Genomic DNA, 23278 nt, shown 5'->3' with positions numbered 1-23278 from the left:
TGAGATATCAAAAAAGTACTCCAGAGTGTTGTTCAGCATGGGGGTGAGTAGAAAATGAAGGCTAATTATGTTTTGGGTGTACTATTCCTTTAAGTTTATCATTAAGAGTTTCTTATTTTTGTCCTATACAGTATGTAACATGCAAAGTCAATAAAATATGTGTCTTATTCGCTTCATTATGTGACCTAATTTTCTATATCCGTATGAAGGAAGTAAAAGGAAGGGTGTGCAACTGTATGAGAATACACTCTTAGAATGTATTGGTTGAAAAAACAACCAATCTAGTTGGTTAAACCAATTTTGGTTAGATTATCCCATATATTAGAAAGTGACCTACTAAATTCTGGGTCTTGCATCAACCAATTTAATTGACTGACCAAAAAACCCCAAAAAACAATTCGATATTGATATCAGATATCGGTCCAATATTAGCCAAAACACGAAAATGTCACCGCCTGACATCTAAAATCCTGGATATTTTTAATGATGATAGAAATGTTAAAAGTTTCTGTAACTCAATGATTAATGTTACATGGGTAAATTGCTTTTCATACCTTTTTTGGATTACTTTTCCCCCATGTTCTGGTAACAATACTTGAGCAGCACTTTTCTAATATTCTACAGTATAAAATAGGTCATAAAAGCTAGTATGATTTATGCTAAGATCATATCGCAGAAATATCTGTATCGACCATTTGTCCAATATCTGTATTGTCCATTTGCAATATCAGTATCGTATCGGAAATGAAAAAGTTGTATCGGGACACCCCTGAATAATGGTTTATTAATCATCAAGTGTAGTGTGTAGTAGTTATAGACCTAGAGAACAATTACAATGTTTTTTGTACATGTGCTTTACAGCAAGGAAATCTTGGAGTTAACCTTGGTTGTAACATTTCAATCCAAATACTAGTATTAAATAGGAGTGACAGTGGTGTTGGATGAAGTAGTTTGCCCTGCAACTGAAGGATTGTTGGTTCAAGCCCCGGCTCTGGCTTTCTATAATTTTACACAAATTACCCATACTTTGGTCAAAGTAACCAATTTTTATTGTTTTGCTCTTTTACCGACAAAGATTGGTTAATTCAGTTTATTTATAAAGTGCAATTCACAACACATGTCATCTCAAGGCACTTTACAATTCAACCAGATCATACAGTCAAATTGATTAAAAGTTTTCTATCTAAGGAAAACCAGCTGGTTGCATGGACTCATTGACTGGAAGACAATCCCTCACACCAAGCATGCTTGTAGCGACAGTGGAGAGGAAAAACTCCCTTTTAACAGGAAAATACCTCCTTAAAAAACAGCCATAATAGATTGGTTGTTTTAACCAAAAGATAGGCTGGACACATAGCTACCAACCACATCAGTAAAATTCAACCATTTTTGTGCTGTATTAACCAATCTCTTCTTAGAGTGTGGAATACGAAACCTTTCACTGTAAAGCATTTCTTTTTGCCATATTGAGTTTACTTGACTGTCTCTGACATTTAGCCAGTGAACCCAGTCCATATGAGCCTGCTGGTACACAAATCCATATTAGCTAAGATATACCAAATTCATGACAGGTGTTCGCAGTTGCACCATGATACCTTTGGGACCCCCTAAAGGGCTGGTTATACTCCTGTAGCAGTGTGTCGCAGTGAGCATGTCGCAGGTATGACGATATTTTTGATTTATGCCCAATTTTGAAGCGTGGTCTGCATTTTGCTATTCCTCGCCACAACGCATGAGGGACAATCACAAACTGGCTGTGGGTTTAGATACGGCCGAGGTGGCAAGGGAGTGGGGGCAAGTTTGTACGACAACGGAGGGACATGAGGGCGAAAAAGAGCGGGGATCCAGGTGGAGAAAGGGTCACTGCATTCTCACGCACCTCGCTCTTCTAGCTGGTCCATCTTCACGTGTCGCTTTCCACAATGGCGGTCATACAAACAAAACAAGCCAGTAAGGTGCCAAACAGGAAATATGCATAGCGTAGATGGACGCAGATTTGACCAATCAGAGGCCTCCTGTCTTTTTGAGAAATGCACCAGAGTGTCTGCGGAAGGGGCGGGGGCATATCGTCAACTGTGACACACATGCAGACGACATGGTTTCTGAGCAAAAACCAGCCTTAAGATTTCAGTAGGCTGAGATGAGTAAATCATCATCAGTGCAGGCAAAGGAAGTGCATAGAAGAGCATGGAATAAATGAATGTTATTATAAAGTTTACCACCTTTGTTTACCACCTTTGTCAAGGTTTTAAATTATATAATTCATAACAATCTAATTTAAGTCAAATTGCTGAGTTATCTCCTTAGCATGCAATTATAGCATGTAATTCGTAATTTGGTTTGTTGCAGCAACAACAGAACTTAAAGTTGCCAGACGATGGTCTTACACAATTGGGGTCTGACCCCTTTCGCCTGATGGAGATTCAAAGGTCAGAGAATGACCTAAAGTTTTTTTAAATGGTAAAAAAATGTATTCTTGCTTTTGAAATCTTGAATGTCTAGTCTACATGCCATAAAAGTGAGCTACTGCTGGTAAACCAATAGCTGTTAAACACCCATCATTAGAGGAGCATTTCGAACAGTCCTAATAGTTCCTGTGTTTGATAAGTTCCATTATCATAAAATTAAAATATTTGATAACTTGAAGAATGTTGTTACTAAAGAATAAAGCTGAAAAAAAGATTAAATTATACACAAAAACTCTTCTTTTCCTCTTAATTTTTACTTCTGGGTCTTCTTTTTAGTTAATTAACAATTAATTAGGTAAAGTGGAGACAAAGTCAAATTAAGCTAAAATTAACTTTTTATCATAGTCTATTTTTTTTTATCATGGTCACAGTTTCAAAACTTAAAAAAACTTGTCATATGTAGAAAATAAATGATTAGTGAATTTATATCATATCATTTATTTCGATGGGCTGACTTTATTCTTATACTTGGTTAAGTCAATTTGCTAATATTTACAGCCAGTCGTTGTCAAGCGGATCAGTTCCTACTGTGAATTGATTCTTTGTGCTCCAGCTCCCTGCACTAAAACTAATCTAGTCGACTTTCATAACTAGTGTAATCTGATTATAAATGCCACACCGAACAGTGTGGCAGAGATCACAAACCTCTTGCTGAGAGGTACCAACAGGATTCCTGTTCTGACTGGAAACATTCTCCCCATTAAGCAGGAGATTATACACCCTGCTACGTCACTGGAAAAATAACCCACTAAAGTCTGCCAGGATTAATACTAATTACTGAAATTCTGACTATAGGTTGATTGTTTTTTAAACATGCAATGTCTGTATTTCAAGTTAACCAGAAAAAAAGAATTGTGGTATTAAGAGACCAAAAAGGATTATTTTCCTTTATTTTCCTCCTAAAACCCTAATGTTTGGTTAAACACTGAACTGAGTTCTACTTGTATTACTGCAAACTTAAATGTACAGAGCAGACTTGCTAACAATAGCTCCATGTCACATTGAACTTAAAGTGGCTCATTTCCTTTTTCAGTTCCTCAAATTGACTAATGTTTATGTTTCAAACCAACTCTGACATGTGGTGTGTTTCTCCTGTAGCAACCGCAAAGGAAGATCCTCCCTGGTTTGTTTGGGTTACACAGCGAAGGAATGAGGGGAGTGGGACGAGGGGGGTGCAAGGGCATGAGGAGAAGATGACAGAGGAAAAGGGGGTGTTAGACAGCTTGGACAATGCACTCTGAATATAAAAAGAGGAATAGTAAATGGCTTGGGGGTGGAGAATTGGAGAAAGGAAAGTAGAAAGGGTGGAAACAGGGAAAGAGATAGGAGCAGCTGTGGGGGGGAGGAGAAATAATTGATGAAAAACCCTAAAAGTGACTTAAGGTGGAGAAGAAGGGTATCCAGGAGAAGGGACTGGGTGAGTCTATGCAAAGGAAAGGATGGGAAAGATAAGGGGCATGGGAGGGAAAACAAGGAGGAGGAGGGCAGGGACCCTGGGGTTAAATTCCTAAAGTGCAACCGACCTGGTATTGTTCCACTGCCTAAATGTAAACACAGGAAAGAGGCATGGACTGACAGCCTGTCACAACGGCTGAGACAAATTTAAATATGGAACAGTGTTTCCAAGATATAAAGTTGAAAGATTATGGAAAAGCAATGGATGTTAAATAAGAAGGGGAAGAGTTTATGGATATGTAGAAAAACTAACATATCTAAAAGTTTTCATACTCATATATTTCTCCTGTTCTTTCATTAAAAATTGGGACTGTGCATTCATTTCCATATAGGAGACTTTAAGAACTTTACAAAATGACAATATTCTTGGTGCTGAGGTGATACATGCAGTGTTAGTAGTTTTTGACTAACTGAAGGTGGTAATCAATAATGTCCTTGAAGTAAATGTGATTTTGCTTTTTAATTCAGTGCTGTTGTAAATTATTTCTACAGTTCACAGAAACTCTCTTATCAAACAAGTGAAAATGTCTTTTATGTTGTGTTCTTCCACCATCTAGTGGTCAATATGTGCCATTGCAATAGAAAGGGGCCTGCTGTGATACTTTTTTTTATCAATAGAGGGCGACAAGGTGTATATTAGCCCTGCTTGTGTTTACTGTTTAGAAGACTTGTAATTAAATTTTTGTATCAAAATAATAGTTTTTTTCTATGAAGAGTTTTTATTATTATTTCTGAGCCAATCTCAATCTCAATGTACTTCCTGCAAATGTTTTCTTGTGTATTTCTATCTTTAGATGCATCTATATTCTCCTAAACTCTCTCTAGTTTCCCTTTCCCTGCTCAACCAGAACAGGCCTACATCATGGTTCCACTATTACAATGTTTGTGGGCGTTTAGGGTAACTTTTTAAGTTTTGTTTCACTCACTCACTATGTGTAAATCATATAATTATCTTTGATCTTGTCTGATCAAACGCATTAATGTGTTCACTGTTTGCTCTATTTGACTTTTGTTAACAACCTTAACACTATGGCAACTCTTTATATTTGTATGTTGTAAGCTTCTACAGTTAAATTCATTGTCCTGTTTGGATATCCTCTTGAGCTTTCGATTTCTACAGCTCCTTAAAAGTCATTCTGATCATTTCCTTTAATTTTTAACTATTGGTTTCCATGTCTAGGCTGTCAGACCAGGTGATTGTTGATATGTTGGTAGGTTGCAGACATAGTAATCGGTGGATGTTTGAATTGGTCATGCAGTTTTATAACCAAGCTGAGCTATAAAATGACTCCAAAACTTTCCCCTAACTTGTTTGTTGTTTTCCTTCGTCTAGATGATGTTGTTTATTTACATATAGTCTCAAACGAAACCCACAGGCCTTCAAAGAGCAGTGGATTTATACTCAGAATAAATTGCGGCTGTAAATATTGACCAAGGCACACACATTTAGAGAAAACAAACTACTCAGCACATCTTTCAGATTTCTATTTGCTTTCAAAGCCACTTTACATATTTCCTACATTTGAAAGTATTGCCCAACATGGTCTAGTTCAGTGCGATAGAATCCCCTTTGAATCTTTTGTGTGAAACACGTAGAAAAGTACGATTTCAGTGGCAGAAAAGAGTGCAACTGAAGTGTGGCATTAGAAAAGAGATGTTAATGGTTTTCTTCACCTAATTTTTTTCTTTATATTAAAAATGATTTACCGTAAATACAGACATTTGGAGTTGAGGCAAAAATATTCCTTCTACAGCAGGTTTAAATTTAAATAGTTAATTTATTATTTTACAAATGTACAAGAACAAAAAAAGGACAAAAGACAGAAGTGTCCCTGAGGAGAACTGTTTCACACATTTTAGGGAAACGAAAGCAGCTTTTTAAAGCTCTCTGGTAATTCAAAGCAAAGGGAAATAACAGATATATCAGACCTTTCTCTGAGCCAAACAAACAGGGTGGACATTTTACTGTTAATCATCCTGAAAAAGTGGGACGGCGTTACTTAAATAACTGGATGTAGCCAAACATATATGGTTCTTTTGTACATGAGAACAAAAACCAAACAAAATCTCCAAGCTCATTTGAAAAAGTAAAAAAAAAAAACTCCTCAATGTACAGATATTGCACTTATTGGAACTGACAGCACATACAAAAGGGCAAAAAATATATAAAAAATACTGCAATACAAATATTTACAGTTCCTTAAACAGCCTGCTACAATGCTATTTCCATTTAACACAACTTTGTTATTTTTAGAAAAAATATGTTATTGTTGTATTATGACCAAAATAAAAATGCTTAGTATTGCTGGGATATAGAAACATTCAAAACAGTTTTGAAATAAACCTAGAGCAATTACTCCAGCGGTAGTCAGTGTAACATAGAAGTGCTTGTGTGTCTAGTTTTGCTTCTCGTCTTGTTATTCCCATGAGATGTTCCCATTAGATGTTTTTTTATATTGTGGGCTGAGACATCACTCTGCTCCCCCACAAATGTCATTTCCTTAGAAAGTTAACCATGGTTGTTCAATGACGCACACCTTCCCTGGGTAAACCTAAATACTTCCCTGTGCTTTGAGAGCCCACGCATTGGCAGTCATTCCCTGGTGAGTCACAGACTTGTTGAGCGTTCCTGTGCAAGCTTTAGGTCACATGTTCAGTTCAGTGACAGATAGCTTAGAACCCATGCTGGAAGACAGGTGAGCTTCAGTCCGAATGTTCTTTTAGATTCTCAAGAATCCAGTTTTTCTCATCAAACACAATTTAAATGTATGGACTCCCTGGATCACAAAAGGGGATAAAGAAAGCAAATAAGAGATGCAAGCAGAAGAAAATGTATGAAGTAAACATTCTATGAATAAATTCTGTGCTAAATGGTAGACATAAAATCTTCATCAAGGACATAACTTTGCATATTCGTTGTCATCAACATATGTGCTTTAATATGATGCATTTATATAGTAAAATAATGTGGGATGCATTTATAAGACATGTGCTCGACCAACCATACTTACTCTATTACATTCCTTGCTGCTTCTAGAAAGAAAAAAAAAAGGGAAACATGATAAGTATTTTTGCATCTTTTTTCATAGTGAATCACAAGAGCTGAAATGCTAATTTGTTTAACTCTCAGTAGAAGTACCTGTTTCTGTACATGTATTTCTTCTCCTTAATATTAAACAAATCATTAGCAGCAACACCCCGACAAGGCCACAGACAACTGTTGCAGCTATCACAGCAATAGTCATGGTAGGTGGGGCCTCAGGTGGGGCCTTGGGAGAACCTTCAAAAAAGAAATAATCAATATCAGAAACAAAAACTTACATGGTGATTTAATGCATGAATAAGCTTAGATCTAAACCACTTCCCTGTTGCATGGTATAAAGCTGCCACTGTTATGTGTATATGTTTAAAAAACAAGAAGTGTTGCTTATATGGATTGATGTTTTGTACTTCCACCATGTTTTGCCATGTAGGCTAAACGGCTAATGTCCCCTAAATGGCTTGTGTCAATCTTAAAATGAGCTATCATTGTTTTATGCTGATGAAGATTCTCAGTCATCCAGGTGATAGTCATTCCGTAAAAGTTAAAAACAATCCACTGGACTTGGTTTCCAAGGTTTGAAGACATTCAAACCTTGAAGATGTTTCGCTTCCCCTCCAGGAAGCTTTCTCAATTCAAATGTCTGGATCAGCAGTGAGTTTGAGGCTTTATATAGACATGGCCTTGTATTGCTTGGACACATGCAAATTGAAACCAAGTCCAGTGGATTGTTTTTAACTTTTACGGAATATCATGGTTTTAGTTCAGTATTTGCCTTTTCTGATCACTCTTACAAGGGTGTGACTGCTCACCCTTCACCTTGTACAAACCCACCCGCGAGTGGAAAACTAGTGTTCTCTAAAAAGTGAAGACGTAAATTATTTAAAACTTTCCCATAAAGGGGAACTTCCTGACTGAGTTACTAAAAGTGGAATACGGGATAAAGAGGTCATTGTACTGTATTGAATACTTACACACTGAGACATTTGACATGGAGTCGTCGATAAAGCAGAATGCAAACACTTCACCACCGGAGCAGTTGATAGTCGCAGTGCTGGAGATATTAACCAACTCTGTACTGGATGGGTCTCTAACTCGATTCGAAACCTTCCACCTGTCTTTGGTGATATTTCCTTTAAAATCCCAGCTTATCTCTTTTCCTGGTAGCCCATTATATGAATCACACTGCACATCACATTCCAGTGGTATGCCATTTTCGTTGCCACATCTGTGTGTGATAACAGGCTTAGTGAAGAAGGCTGCAAAAACAACAGATAAAGTGAAAGTCATATGAGTATTTCTTCTTTTCTCACAAATTTAGTATTCAAGCAAATGGAGCGATAATCTTAAACAGTGTTAAATATCACTGTTTAAGATGAAAAGTTACAACAATAAATTTAAAAACATTGATTTCCTCTTTATGTTAAACATTAAATGAGAGGAAAAAAGAAATAAGGCTCCCCACCAGAAAAAAAAACAGAAGGAGAAGGAAACAACCCACTATATTCTGGGATAACTTATAAAAAAATATAGAAATATACGTAAACCTTCCTATATCTGTCTAAAAATAGATGGTGCGTCCAAATTTCACAGTACGGTAGATTTATGGCTCATTAGTTTACTCTAAACCATTTCAAGGCGTTTCCTACTTCAAACTTTTGATTAAGATTTTATAGCTCCCCGGTTCACCCCACCACCACCACAAAGAATAGAATTTATTAATATGAAATACATGACAAATAGATTGATAATTATATGAAAAACTTGCCTACCTGTGACATTGAGATGCATCAATTTCTTATTGACCGGATTTTTGTCATGTTTATACTTATAGGAACATTCATAAGTACCACTGTTGGACAGCTTTAGTCCAAACATGTGCATTATTGTGTTTTTGGGGTCCATTTTTGTGTTTGGCATTGGTTCCAAAGGTTTTGAAGAGTGATATCCATTATAGAAAATTCTATCTTGCTTGTCCACAATTTTTTGAAAGTACAAAAATTCTAATTTCCTACTTTCATCAACAGGGCAGTGAATGCTGATGTTTTCACCAACCACCTTAGTTTCTGGGGGAACAGACCCTGGAAAAAGAGGAGAGAACAAAAAAATCAGAAATAATATAGTAGTAGTAATGAAATAGCTCAAGACCACAAAGAAAAATCAAGAAATAACAAACTAATTTTTACCACTAAATTTTACCAGTAAACTCTTCTCTTTAAGCTCTTTCTCTTTTCTTTAAGTTTTTAAGACTCAGTAGAACAGTATACAGTATATCCAGTTGCTTTTGATTTCATTTTGTAAAATTTCTTCCCTAGCAGTGTTCCTGCATTTTTTTTGTAAACCAAAGCTTCTTAATGGTAAACTGAGACATTTTCAGGGCAATGAGATCCGCTTTTGAAACAAGATTAAACCTAAGCTTGAATGAAACTTGTTACTGGGCAAAAAAAAAAAAGAAAAAAAAAAGCTAAACGTAGTTAAATTATGCTTATATTTTTAAAAACTGTTTATACTTATTAGCTATATCACACTTATACAGTATCTGAAGTAAAACACTGTTTAAAAAAAAATCCCATGCAGCTAACATCTTACTTTCTGGAGGACACATTTAATAAAACAACTTTGAAACAACTCTAAAAAAGAATGAAAATAATTATTTATAAAATGAAGAATGTATAGAATGACCCTGAACTCACTTCAAAATACTGTTCAACTACAACAGAGTGTCTCCAGTCAAAGATTTCCTGCCTACAGTTATGAGCATCTACAACAACTCGTTGTGAGAGACTGAAGTATTTTTAAATTGAATTGAACAGAAGAGTGGATTTAGAGGTTTACACTTAAGAAAATGCATTAATATTTTAACATTTATCACTACTACTGTATATGGCATATTGCATATACTCTGTTCCTACAACGCCTACCCTGCTTGTGCACATTAGGAGGAGAGAGGAGCAGGGCAGGAGCTTAATTGGTTGGATTTCAAAAATATCCTCTCTTGTTTAAAAAAAAAAAAATAGTCAACTTCAGTTTAAACTACATAAGAAATGTCTATTGTTATTTTTTTAAGACAAGGCCTAGAAACCTCTTTATTTTCTGCTGTACTGGAGTTCTGATCATTTGAAGACACATTTTATTCCATTTAATTTGTTTATTAATTGACCATCAGCTATCCCATACACTAATGTTTGCTGTTCTTCCTGTGGCCAAGAACATATCCTTAACAAATAGTTTTTAGTAAAATATCTCCAGGTCTAAATTACAGATAGTCTCCAATACTCACTTGTAGGAACCGAGTCAACTCCGGATAGCTTTAAAACTACAGTCATCAGGTAAAGGAGGAGCCCTGGTCCACTAGATACACAGAAAAGAATATACATTTATTAAAAAACTGCAAATATGTAACAATAAAACAAGACTAAAGTAAATAAATACTTTTAAAAATGTTGCATTTATACAAAAAATATGATCAGCTACCCATTGATGTAATCGTGCAAAAAGGCACAAATAGAAGTGAGGAGCAAAATCCTTTGATGTTTCAGATTTTTTTCAGTTTAGGAAAATATGCTACACCACAATAAGTGAAGCATGAGACCGTACAAGTATCAGAATTAGTAATGTGTGAACATTTACAGTCACTGTATTCACACCCTTGGGACATTTGGGGGACTTTTAGTTTCATGCGATGTAATGACTTGGCATCACATTTTAATATGATCAGTAACCCTCAGGCACTTTTTCATGGCCAGGTTTTCCTTAAATAACTCTGAATGTTGAGGTTTTCTAATAAGCAAAATTAGAGACACTAAATGATTATCACTAGATGTCCCGGAGAATTTCAGTTTTCCTGCAAGCCCCCCCTCCCCTCTTCAAGTTTGTGTATTCACTCTACCTTGCTAACTGTCCCTATTGTAATGCAAATAACTTGTGATATGACCACCCCTTCTACATGAGGCTGAGGCTGAAAAAACCTGGAATCAGAACAAGAGCATGTTTCAAGCACTTTTCTTAACCTGCCCCTGCAAAATTAGACATTTTTGCAGGAATATATTGTTAAGTAATATCTAAATTTTTAATTTAGGCAAACCTATTGAATAACAAATCATGTTGGTTCTTGTTCCTGAGCTGAGAACAGGTCATAATTATGCTTTTCCAACAAGCTGGGTTTAAGCTGTGGGATATTGCGTTTGTAGCAATTACTGCTTCCATTCATCTTTACTTTTTCAATGTAGGCTAGTAAAAAAAATTTAAACATATACATGTACTGTCACATTATTTATTATTAAACAGCCTGCAGTTGAATTTAATCACAAAAAAACATATTAAGAAATGGGAAGAGTACTTACAGGAGAATCTGTGAAAAACTTGGCCCCTGTTAAGAAAAATAAACAAGTCAAATAACAGAAGTGTGAACTAGACTATCTTAATCCATATTTACAGTAATCTGTCATCAGTCTATTGAAACCGCCTGACATACTTTCTCACATGAATGTTTAGCTGTTTAAAATATTTTACAAGGTATAAATGAGTAATGTAATGATCTAAATATGGCCTTTTCAAATTGCATTTACAAAAAGTCAGTGTATGATTAGATGACACAGTCAGCACTAATGTATCAGACAATTTATTTGAAATGCCTGGTTTAACCTTTATCATTCTTATGTGGGACTTTTTTGGATTTTTTTATGTGATCAAGCCAGTAGGTTCGTCTGCAAACGGGATGTCACAGGGAATTCCCTTAAGCACAAACAGAAGGACTCTGTTCTAAAAGGAACTCAACCTGTTTTATAGACAATAATTAACACAAGGTATCTTCAGCAATTAACTTTATGTTTTCTTACCAATGTCTATCTGTCTGTGACTTATTTCCCTGAGGAATAATGATTTTATGTATTTATCAACTTTTCACTTGAATCAGTACGAAGAAATGTAGATGAGGAAATGACTTTTTTCCATCTTTGCACTGGCAGCTGATCCGAGGAAATTCCCAAGCATGCAAATACATCTTTTGTGTTAGGATCTTATTTTGTGGAAGTATAAAACCCAAAATATCCGAAGACAGCTAAAAGTTGTAGCTGCTTCTCACTCCTATTTGAGAATAGTTGTTTGTCTTACCACTCCACTCCAAATACCAAAAAAATAGCTACAATACAACATGAAAATGATAAGCAGTTATGTGTCATACACAGAGCAGGTTCTTGTCTGCTGTAAGGAGAAAACAAATTCCAAGAAAAATTCCAGGAGCCAATTATTACCCTATTGGGCAGTACAGAATTATTTTAGAAACAAGATGAGTGTATCTGGAGTGTGAAAGTAACACTCATAGCTAGGCAGCTACATGAACAACATGTAATATGTTTTAGATCATTGATTCCCAAAGTTCTTTAACCAGTATGGGGTCTTTAGATCCACTATAGAAATTAAATAAACAATAAACATTTATGTTAAAGTGCTTTAAGATATGAAAGCATCACAAAAAATTTAAAAAAAGAAACTAACTACTTTTGTTTTCTATGCATTTTTCTGTTATACATGTAGTTAATTGATTTGTAGAAGTGTTTGTGTACTCAATAGTTTGGGTCATGAGTCGACTGTTGTTGTTCTTTGTGGATCAGAAACAGAAACGTTTTGGAAGCTCTGTTTTAGAGGATCTTGACATATAGTAGAAGATCCGATAGATGAGTGCACATATGTAAAATACGATTCCAACACTTATGTTGTTTGTTTAAACAATCAGCAAAAGAGGTGTTGCCTTCACTGTTTCAGTTTCCCACAACACTTTTTATTGGGTTTTACTTTGTGATTCACACAGGGAATAAATCTCTGTGCAACCAATAGGCCTACCGGTACATAAAACCAACCTGTTAGAGGTTGGTCTACCTGGATTAAGTACCAGGTACCTGCCGCACAAGCAGACATGGCCAATTTATTAAATTTCTCTTTCAATAAAGCATTTTTTTAACTCAATGGAAATTACGTGTTAATAAAAATCATGCCAACAGTAATAGTGTCAGTGAGTCATGCGAATGATATTAATATACACTAGATAATAGGTTTGATTCATTTACATTAGTGTGTTCACTAAAAAACAGGTCATAAAATCGATAAGCCGGACAATTTTTTTAAAAGCTTTATTGATTTTCCTGTGGGGTTTGATATTAAAAGTAGCTGGGTGATAATAAATGTTTTACTGCATTTTTTTGACTGAATAACTCCTATAAGATAACATTAGCCTTTAAAGGTTAAGAAGTAGATGAAAAAATGCGACTTTATTTAAGAATTGGTCATTAATGCACTTTAGACAGGGGTATATCATACTATGTTACATGATTAGTAAGAATTTAATGATATTGTTTATTGTACATTACTCTAAAAAATATTTATACATTCTACCCAAAGTTATCTGCGTAATATTCTGAATCCAACTATCCAGCTATCAAACTATTATTTAACTAGGATTCAAAAGACAGCACAAAGAAGGGTATCACTTTAACCAATATTTGAGATTGATATCCATAATTTCTTTTGTAATTAACAAAGCTTTAGTACACTTATTTAGTTGTTATTTTTGAGACAAAAAAAGATTAAGTCTCAGAGTAAATCTGGAACCCTATCTCTCTATATTTTACTTTATTAGGACATGTATTTGTTTATTAGGGAATTTCCACACTGCTGGTCCAAGGATTGGTCCAGAGATTGGCAGAAGTGAGAAAATCCACACGTTCTGTTGCCCTGGTTCGCTTTCACACTTAAATCTTGGGCCGAACAACATGATCCAGTTGAAGCGTTTCTGGGGCAGTATTGCTCCAGTATTGTGCTGATCAAGAAAAAGAAAAAGCACAAAGGAGAGTGTCTCATAAATTATCTAGGACCAAAGCAGATCATTCTCCTCTCTCTTCCACCATTCTGTTCACAACACATGCATTAGCAAGCAGTGTTGGCGTTTCTCTTACTACCTTGGTGATTTGAAGTGCTCTAATGCTACATCCTCTCTTTCCGCTTTTGGTGTTTTGGGATGCAGCAAGCAAACTGTTTAAGAGTTTAAATGGACTGTGCTAAGACCAGCAGTTCTATTGATGCCAGGGTATAGTTCTTTGGTCTGTCTTAAGGTGCAGGATCCACTGCAGAAACCATAATCTGGTGTTCCTAAGAGTTGGTGTGTAGACACTGTTCATGTAATAATGATAATACATAATATTGTTTGTGTCATCAAATCAGATTTTAAATTGCTCGGCTATCCTCTTCCATATTTTTTTTCCAACAGCATACTTCATTGTGCTCATAACCTATACAAAACGACCCATAACTTATCCAACGTATACCAGTGTTTTCGCCAGATTTTTCATACGTTAGGCATAACGCTGGTCTAAATCGTCAAGGTGTGACAGGGGCTTATGCAGGGATTTAAAAATTTACTACTATAAAGTTGAAAAGTCAGGAGAGTAAAGAAAAAGGCTGGATTGGTTTATGGCTTACTATTTGATTTGGAAGAAAAAAACCCAAGTTGGGCTGTTTTTATATATGCAGTTTTTAGAGTTGGAGAGTTTGCCCTAGAGTTTAAATGATTATATATTGACATTTTCTTGTCTGAATTTACAAAGAGATGTAAATGATCATTTCTTTAAACATGACAAAGACTATAACTAAAAAAAAACAACAATATTGTATTGTTTTATACCATAGTAGAAAGTATCCCAAAACAGAATTAGGTAGAAAAGACTTGCTGTCCCTTAGTTGGGAAAATACTCCTTTTTAGTGAAGAACCAAACCATTTGAAGTGAAAGAGGAGCTAATTATACTATAATAAAGGAGAAATAAAACTAGTGTGCGTTTGGATTTCTGTTTCCTTACAACAAACTAGTGACGTCAGAATGAAACTCTGTCTGGGATTTTCCAAGTACATCATGTTGAACAGCATGTTGACTTCACTGCTTCACTTTGCACCATTATTTATCACTTACTCGTGAAACTATCTGTTGATCCAATCAAATGCAGTTACAGCAATAAAGGTTTGCTCTACTTTAAACTGAAACTCAAGCATTACTTCAGGTTAGGAAAGCTGACCAGAGCAGCAAAGATTGTGATAGAGTGATACTGGTTGTAAAGATAACAGAGACTCTGAAGGAAAGATTCATTTGTTTATGTTCTAATGGTAAGAAAATGAAGAGAAGTTTCACAAGCTGACAAGATACAATCACATTCAATAAACAGCAACCCCAGTGTTTGAGTCAGAGGAAAATCAAGGATTATGAGATAAGTGATATATTACTAATAGATACCGGTTTATAAATAAAGCATTGCCTGAAAAGGAAAACCAGTCTCTTCCTGTCCAAACGTTCATAGATTTGCATGCCGTGTTCTTTCATAGAAAACCTTTGTTGTCTAGCCTAACACATGCTTTCCTATCTCACATTGCAAAACAAAACACTCTGTGGGAGTCTGAATCGTTTAAAGTAGCTGTAATTTCAGAGGAGAGAAAACAAACCTACCTTCATCTTGTCCCGTCTTGTAATGTTTTTAGGAAGTGAAGTGTGAGCTGCTTTTGTTAAGCAAGGGAGGAGTTATAACTGACAAACCATTAATGAGATTGCCATAATCTTTTCTGGCTGTATCATTAATGGTTTGTGGAGTTATAACTGACAAACCCAGTTTCACTCTTGTTGTTCTTTTGAGGCATGTGCAAATGAAATTACGTAATCCTGTAAGAGATTGTAGCTTTAGTTTGAAAGCTGACAGTGATCCAATTTCCTTAGAAATATTTGCACTACATTTACATAAAAAGTAAATGTTGCATGCTTACTAAAAGAATGGTATATGCAATATTTTGTCCACAAGAGTATTTCAAAATATCCTGACTTGCCTAACTCACAAATACATTTAGAGACCTTAAAAATGGCTGTTGAATTATTACAGTATAATAAACCCTTAAACTTTAAACTGCAATCTTCTTTTACCATGAATATATCTGTATTCTAAACAACAAGCCTGAAAATGTTTCTTTACATTTTAAATTGCAATTAGATTATGATTTATTTAAACAGTTTTGCATAAAATGCTTGTAATAGGCTGAATAGTGAGTTAGTGTGTTGTGAATGTTGTGTATACCTCTGTTTTCAGGGACAAGATCGGAGTAGTGAGCATGCATGAGGCATCTCATGTGGGAGAGCTATCTGCTCATCCTTGCCTGGTTTTTACAGGGAGCTGGGTGATGGCCACTTAACTCCTGTAATAAATAATTATTGGAACATCCTGAACAGATCACAAGTCTACCAGGCACTTTAAAAAGTAAATTCAATCAAATCACACACACACCTAATTAAGTTCACTCAAAACATTCTAACTGATCTGACTTAAACTAAACAATGCAGTCACATTTGATTTATTATTCAAATTGTTTTCTATCCAAGGAAATCCACTAGAATGTATGAAATAATTAACTTACAGAATTTAATCCTCCTAGACAACCTTGTTACAGTGGAGAGTCACTTGCATTGTATCAGTGACTTGTCAATAATAGTGTATATATAGTATGAAGCAACAGCATAAAAAAAAACTCCCTTATGACAGGAAGGAACCTCCAGCAAAAGCTGCTGGGAATGACTATCTTCCTCAGTTGACATGGGATTTTGAAAACACATGGTATATAGCATAAAACACTAAAGTACTGATCCATAAAAGAAGACAATGAAGTTGTTGACAGAAGTACTCCAAATGTATAACAGCTAAACAAACACAAGGTTAGATATAGTTTCTATGAGGAGAAAAAAAAAACAAAGAGAGAACACAATGGCATGATATAAAATATTAGAGGATAGTAGAAGAATGTAGCAAAGTAAAGATATAGTGGTTATTATTTCCTCCAACAGTCTTAAGAGCATAACTACAAAGATAGACCAAGATAACCTAAGTCAATCTAATTGTAGGCTTTATCAAAAGGGACCAATTTAAACTTTGCCATAAAAGTATACAAGGTGTCTAATTCACAGACTAAAACAAGGAGTTGGTTCAACAAGATGGGAGCCCAGAAGCTAAAAGATCTGCCTCCCATTCTACCTTCAGAAGCTCAAGGCCCCATAGTCTTGGAGCAAAGTGCTTTGTTGAGAAAATATGGGTCAGTCACATCTGGGATGTATAATGGAGCTGAACTATTCGTGAAGGAGAATTTTTAAGTATATTATGCATTAAACAGGGAGCCAGTAAAGGGAAGCTATAATAGGAACTGTTATAGCTTCCCTTTATTACTATGAGCTCAGTTTAATTTTTTTTTTTACATTTTCATCAGAACTCTAGCTGCAGTGTTTTTAAATGCTTTTAACTGCTTTTTTGTGGATTTCCTGATAGGAGAGAAGCACAATAGTTCACCTTTGAATCAGCAAATGAATAGTTATTTTTTCAGTGTCACTGCTGATAAAATTTTTTCTTATTTTGTCAATATAATGGAGGTAAAAATAATAACATCTAACATAGGACTTAAATGACAAGTTGAAAAAAAACATTCCCAAGTCACAAGGCACAGCTTACTTCAGAACATCTGTGATTGCAAGGATTTGCTCAGATTTTTCTTAACCACTCTCTGGCCTAATAACCTTGATCAGGAATACACTTATCTACCATAACAGGTAGCTTAGTATGTTCCTGATCAAGCTTAACAGTGCCATACCAGAACATTATACATTTCCCAAAGCCACAAGCTATGTTGGGGACACAGCAACCATATAGAAAAATGTGCTCTGATCAGACAAAACAAGAATCTGATTGCTTCATCTCCATGCAAAACAGCACATATTGTGGAAAGCTAACACAGCATCCTGAAGACACCAAAGTTAAAGGAACTAGAGGCAGGATAAGGAAATGAGACTCACGAGTGACACAATTGGTGCTGTGGGTAACTGCAGCCACCAAAGCCGGCACAGTAAGGTGGAATCCCAAACCGCCCCCTAAGCACTAACCCATTGTCCATAATATAAAGGACCATTCCAAAGCTCATAGTGGTTCGGGCGAGTAGACCACTCAGCCCTTAAACAGCGAGCCTGCATTATTATCAAATTTGGCAGAGGGTGTAATGGCAACCTAGTCCCGGAGGCTTCAATCAAGGTGCCGTCCACGGTTGCAAGTGTGACATCAATGGGAGTGAAACTAGATTCAGCCTAATACATAGAGTCATATTAGGGCGTTTGTACTCCTGTGTAGGTTAGGGTTAGGGTTGGCAAATCAGCGAACCAATACAAACAACACGCCCTAACTGTCGGAATTCAACAGGGGTGGTTTGACTGCAAGCTGAGCCAGCAGCTATACCCTTTTCAGCCGGCATGGGAGCGTGCAGAAACCCTTCACAGACAGACTGTTTTTGCACCATTGCTCTGGTGATGCTGTAACGCTGTTTGCTTATTGAAAGTCTACCACAAGACCACCATGCATATTCCATTCATCCATCCATTATCTGACACGCTTAATCCCAAGTGGAGTCGCAAGGGGTGCTGGTGCCTATCTTCAGCTGTCAATGGGTGAGAGGTGGGGTACATCCTGGACAGGTTGCCAGTCCATCGCACGGCAACCTAAAGGAAAACAGGACAAACAACCATTCACACACACTCACCTAAGGAGAATTTAGAGAAGCTGGTTAACCTAAGAGTCATGTTTTTAGACTGTGGGAGGAAGCCGGAGTACCCGGAGAGAACCCATGCATGCTCAGGGAGAACATGCAAGAAGAAACTCAATGCAGAAAGACCCTGGGCCGGGAATCGAACCCAGAACCTTCTTGCTGCAAGGCATATCTTTAATTTACAGTAGGTACAGCACGTCTGGGGATTGGTGTCCAAGGCCTTGCTCCTGTCAAAGGCACTGCCCTTGTTCTTCTACTACTACTACTGAAACAGCTGTGACTTCCTCCATCAAAGCTGTTGAGGTGTAATGGCCCCTTTAGGCTGGGTGTTTTCGTTCCTGCTCTCCTCTGCTTTGCTCCGCCCTATGCTCATTAGCTCTAATCACATCCACCTGTTCCTGCTGCTATTTAAGCCTCCGGACCCCAGCCTTTGGTGCCAGATTATTCAAGCTCCTAGCGAAACTAATTCTAACACCCTGTTGTATCATGTTCTGCCTGTTTCTGACCTGTCTCTGCCCCCTGACTTCTGAGTTTTGGCTGAGTTTTTTTGGTCAATTAACTGAGCCTGCTGCAGCAGACGAGCAGTCGCACACTACTTTTAAATGCCTTTTTAATATATCACTGTCTGTCTAGACTGAATTCTAGGTCCAACGTTCTGCGCCTACTGACATGAGGGTGCAGGCAACATCAATTGACATTACATCCACTGTGTGGAAAATACTGCCACAGAATTGCAGCGAATTAGACAACGCAGAGCCTATTCAAGGCTACAGAGCGATAGGTGGAAATGCTAGTTTATCTTTCTTGATGCTTCATCAGCATTAAACAAATGGAAATGCATGTTTATTGTTTTACAATTCTGGCCCCTAGTTCCTTTACTGTAAATATGGTAGTAGCAGCACCATGAGGATAGAGCTATGGTTGAGCTTTCGTGACATTTCCTCATCCAGCATTATAGTAATTCTTAAGATGCAGCAATAGATGCTACAATAGATGGATTTGTGCAGCAAGAAGGTTGTGGGTTTGATTCCCAGACCAGAAGTCTGCATGGAGTTTGTATGTTCTCCCTGAGCATGTGTGGGTTCTCTCCGGGTACTCCGGTTAGGTTAATTGGCTTCTCTAGTTACTCCTTAGGTGTGAGTGTGTGCATGAATGCTTGTATGTCCTGTTTGTCTCTGTGTTGCCCTGCGATGGACTGGCGACCTGTCTAGGGTGTACCCCGCCTCTCGCCCATAGACAGTAAGGGCACCAGCGACCTCGCTTGGAATAAGTGTGTAAGAAAATGGATGGATGGATGAAATATGTTTTGGGTGTGTTTAAACTATTTTGCAAAGAAATATGGTCAAAACATTAATTTATGGTTGTTTAAATCTGTTAAGAATATAAGTTATAAATACCAGAAGGTGGGATTCTACAAATTTTTGACTCTGGATGGCAGAATGCAAACCTTTATTTTTATAAGACTGAATCTGTTAAAAATATAATAAAAAAACTGTTTGCTATTTTCCATCTACTTCATATTTCTATATTGAGGTTTTGTTAGTAATATGATCAAATCAGAAAAAGTTCACAGGATAAGAAGACACTTGACAGCCCTTAAAAAGCATTTGTTATAGAGTTAACATATGACTTTCACTTGTTCTCTGTTTCTGGAAAGTGGAGGGGATTCTTCCAAATGATGGTAAGTCCACAGACATTAGGGATGTGTGATTCAGTGTTTAAAACCATATTTAAACGTGCACTGGATTCCCTGAACTTTTGACGTTATCATCAGAGAGGTGTGTCTTTGAAACTTATTTGAGAAGTTAAGATCTATTCCCTCACAGAAATACTCTAGCCTCCCACAGCTTATTTATCATAAGCCATCGTAAACCACAGGGTTTCACATTCAAGTCAAGAACTTTGCTAATTTACACGCATTCTAAAAAATGTCCTCCCACTTCTATTTTTGTCTGCTATGAAGCTTGAGGACATTTGACATTAAATGTTTTTATTATCAGACCTCCAATTATTTTTATTAGGGTGGTATGTATATATTTTTTTCTCTCTTTCAATAAGAAAATGAAGTTTGCACACCAAGATTTACCTTAATAGGAAACTCAGTGACCCACGTTTGTTTCCTTTGACACCAAGCTTCCTGTTGGGCTGCAGCTGACCTAGGTGTGTAAACACTTGGGGTGGGGGCCGGGGATGGTGGATAAGGGCTCTCTTACACCTCTTCCCAGCAGTGAGAAGTGACCTGACCTTTCCGGTACACTTTTATTTTCTTACACCACCAAAATGAAGGAACAAAGAATTCCAGGGATTTTCCTCAAATGAAAACACACAAGTACCAGCATTCCCTATAGGAGAGTATTTGTGTTCCTGATGCCTCCAAAAAAAGTTACAATGTTCCTACTTGTAAATGGTTTAAAATATCAGGATGCAGAAATTAATTTCTGGATAAACTCTTGAGGATCTTAAAAAAGAATGATGTCATCTCATGCAAAATGTTAATGGGGCTTAAGAACCAATACACATACCTAAGATAGCAGGCAGGGAAATTTTTTATTATATCAATTACAATATCTAAACAATAAAATTTTCCAGGAAATTTTTTTTTTGCAAATAAAACAACCTTTTCACAACATTTCTGGGGGGGTGAAAGATTTGATAAAGCATTGTCCTATAAGGTCCTTCTGCTTCTTAACAACAGCTCAATGTGGAGACAAATTTAAACTTCAGACAGTGCTGCATGTGGGTGGATAAGACTGAGATTACATTTACTGTACTCATAAAAAGGAAATAGTTTCTCCCTTTGGAGGTGGGGGGTTTTACCACTGTTTAACTTTACTAGAAACAGCTACTTACTTTTTTTTGTTTGTTTTTTTTGTTTTTGCAATGTCCCAAAACCTTGAAGCCAGGGTTTAAAAACAAGTGGCTGCTACTTTTCAAAAAGGGAGTGGTAAGGTGCAAGCTGCAAGTTCCTTTATCTGATCATCTCTACTGTTTCCCTTATTTCTCTAGTCTGGTCCATGCTGGCTGTAGTATTTGCATTTTTGAATGCAAAATCAATGTATGTCTGTTTATTCAGTCCCCCTGTTACAACCCAACCTTTGGAAGTTTTGTTCTCTCCAGTGAAAAATAACTTTCATACCCGACTGATGAGTTAATGCCTGCTTGCACAAAAGGTTACTGATAGTAATTATGAACCCTGCAATATGTGCAACCGCCACAATGATTTACGTCATACTAGGAGATTAAAGTTCAGATCTGATAAGAGCCACAAAGAATGTGGTTATTTATATTTTGATGACATGTTAGAGTACACAGTGTCCATTTTTTATAAATAGCATAAGACTAAGAAGAACTTATAGGCCCCGGTGTTTAAAAAGCAACAACTTTGCATTCGGTGTCAAAGATAACACTCTCAGACTACTTCTTGAAATGATTCAAATGTTTTAAATAAGCCATTTTAAAAAAGTTGACAAGAAAAATCTAAAACTGCCATTGTTTCTCTAAGTTGACTTTGACTGTGTTAAAATCAAACTTAGTGATTGCCACAATAAATACTCACATACGGTGAAATAATGTTAGTTAGCTAACCTAGCAAACAGGTGTTACCCACCCAAAGCCAAACTGTTGATAAGGTTTTTAACCTACCGGGTATTTGTTTCATTAACAGAGAGTGGATGTTATATGATAGCATTGTTTACGCTGGGGAAGATTCTCAGTCATCCAGGTCATAATCATTCCAAAAATTGAAAATTAAAAACAAACCACTGGACTTTGTTTCCAAATCTGAAGACATTTCGCTTCCCTTCCAAGAAGTTTTTTCAATTTAAAATGTCAGGAATAGCGTTTAGTTGAGGTTATATACAGTAGCCCAACAAGGCCTTGTTTTTGTTTTGAAAACATGCAAATTGAAACGGACCAAGGGGTCCGCCACTTTCGATAGCATTGTTTATGTTTTAGCTTGTGGTTAATAGCTCTGTCAAAATTAGATGACCCCAATAATGAATCTTAAACAAATAGACACAATTGTAACCTTGAAAGCTTGACCTGGTTTATTAATAGCCAATATGCAAAACACAGCAAATTTTAATAAAACCTCATTCAAGTGCAAAATCCATTTTAATTAAAAAGTTTACAGAGAGCCTAGGAATGACTCCGGGGGCAAAGGGTTCAGCTAAAAAGAAATACAGTAGCAAACTGTAAGATAATGTGATAGCGAATAATACCCTGTGGGCTGAATTTGAAAATAATGAAAGGTAGCAGGTTGCAAATAGTGCAGCTTAAAGGATCAAAAATGTAGCCAAGAGTTAATGGAAAATGCAATTACTAATTATTTTGTTGTTTTTCAGGATGTGTCATAGGTTGTGGGTTAATATGGAAATGTGCAGCTTTTGAGAACTGAAACTTGACTTTGTTTCCCTTACACAGTTTATAGTGGTGTACAGCACCATCCACAATAATAAAAGATACTAAAATAAATTCACATTTTGTTAAACAAACCTGTAATAAAGGTTAAGCAAAACATTCAAACAATGTCTAGAGCGGGACAGAATGAAAGTGTTAGCTTTACTGAAAAAGAAAAAATATTTTTACAGGTCCATTTCAGAAACAATCCTTAAAGAGCCACAGGGCCATAAACCCAAGAATCTAACTTGACCAATGACCAAAAATCAATTACCAATGCTGTTTTTTTTAAGGGAGAATTAAAAATTGGCTATGACA

General features: G+C 36.4%; 1 protein-coding gene across 1 annotated transcript; it reads right to left on the bottom strand.

Annotated features, from left to right (window-relative positions):
* Positions 1-5701: 5701 nt before the first annotated feature.
* On the bottom strand, positions 5702-9041 carry LOC107091935. Its single transcript, XM_015386170.1, has 5 exons — positions 8736-9041; positions 7938-8222; positions 7063-7203; positions 6935-6956; positions 5702-6700 (listed from the first exon to the last, which is right to left on the bottom strand). Exons 1-5 carry the CDS (start codon positions 8881-8883, stop codon positions 6673-6675), a joined length of 624 nt encoding a protein of 207 aa, XP_015241656.1. The 5' UTR covers positions 8884-9041; the 3' UTR covers positions 5702-6672.
* Positions 9042-23278: the final 14237 nt, after the last annotated feature.

The sequence above is a fragment of the Cyprinodon variegatus genome, unplaced genomic scaffold, assembly GCF_000732505.1.
Source record: "Cyprinodon variegatus isolate N-32 unplaced genomic scaffold, C_variegatus-1.0 Scaffold358, whole genome shotgun sequence".
Classification (NCBI taxonomy): Eukaryota; Metazoa; Chordata; class Actinopteri; order Cyprinodontiformes; family Cyprinodontidae; genus Cyprinodon; species Cyprinodon variegatus.
The sequence above is the reverse complement of the archived record's forward strand: the minus strand, read 5'-3'. Positions and strand labels throughout refer to the sequence as shown.

Coding starts and splice junctions, on each gene's coding strand:
- LOC107091935 (XM_015386170.1), bottom strand. CDS start 8,883: ATGCCAAACACAAAAATGGACCCCAAAAACACAATAATGCACATGTTT. Junction 8,223..8,735: donor GATGCATCTCAATGTCACAG/GTAGGCAAGTTT, acceptor TTGTTTTTGCAG/CCTTCTTCACTAAGCCTGTT. Junction 6,957..7,062: donor AAATACATGTACAGAAACAG/GTACTTCTACTG, acceptor TTTTCTTTCTAG/AAGCAGCAAGGAATGTAATA.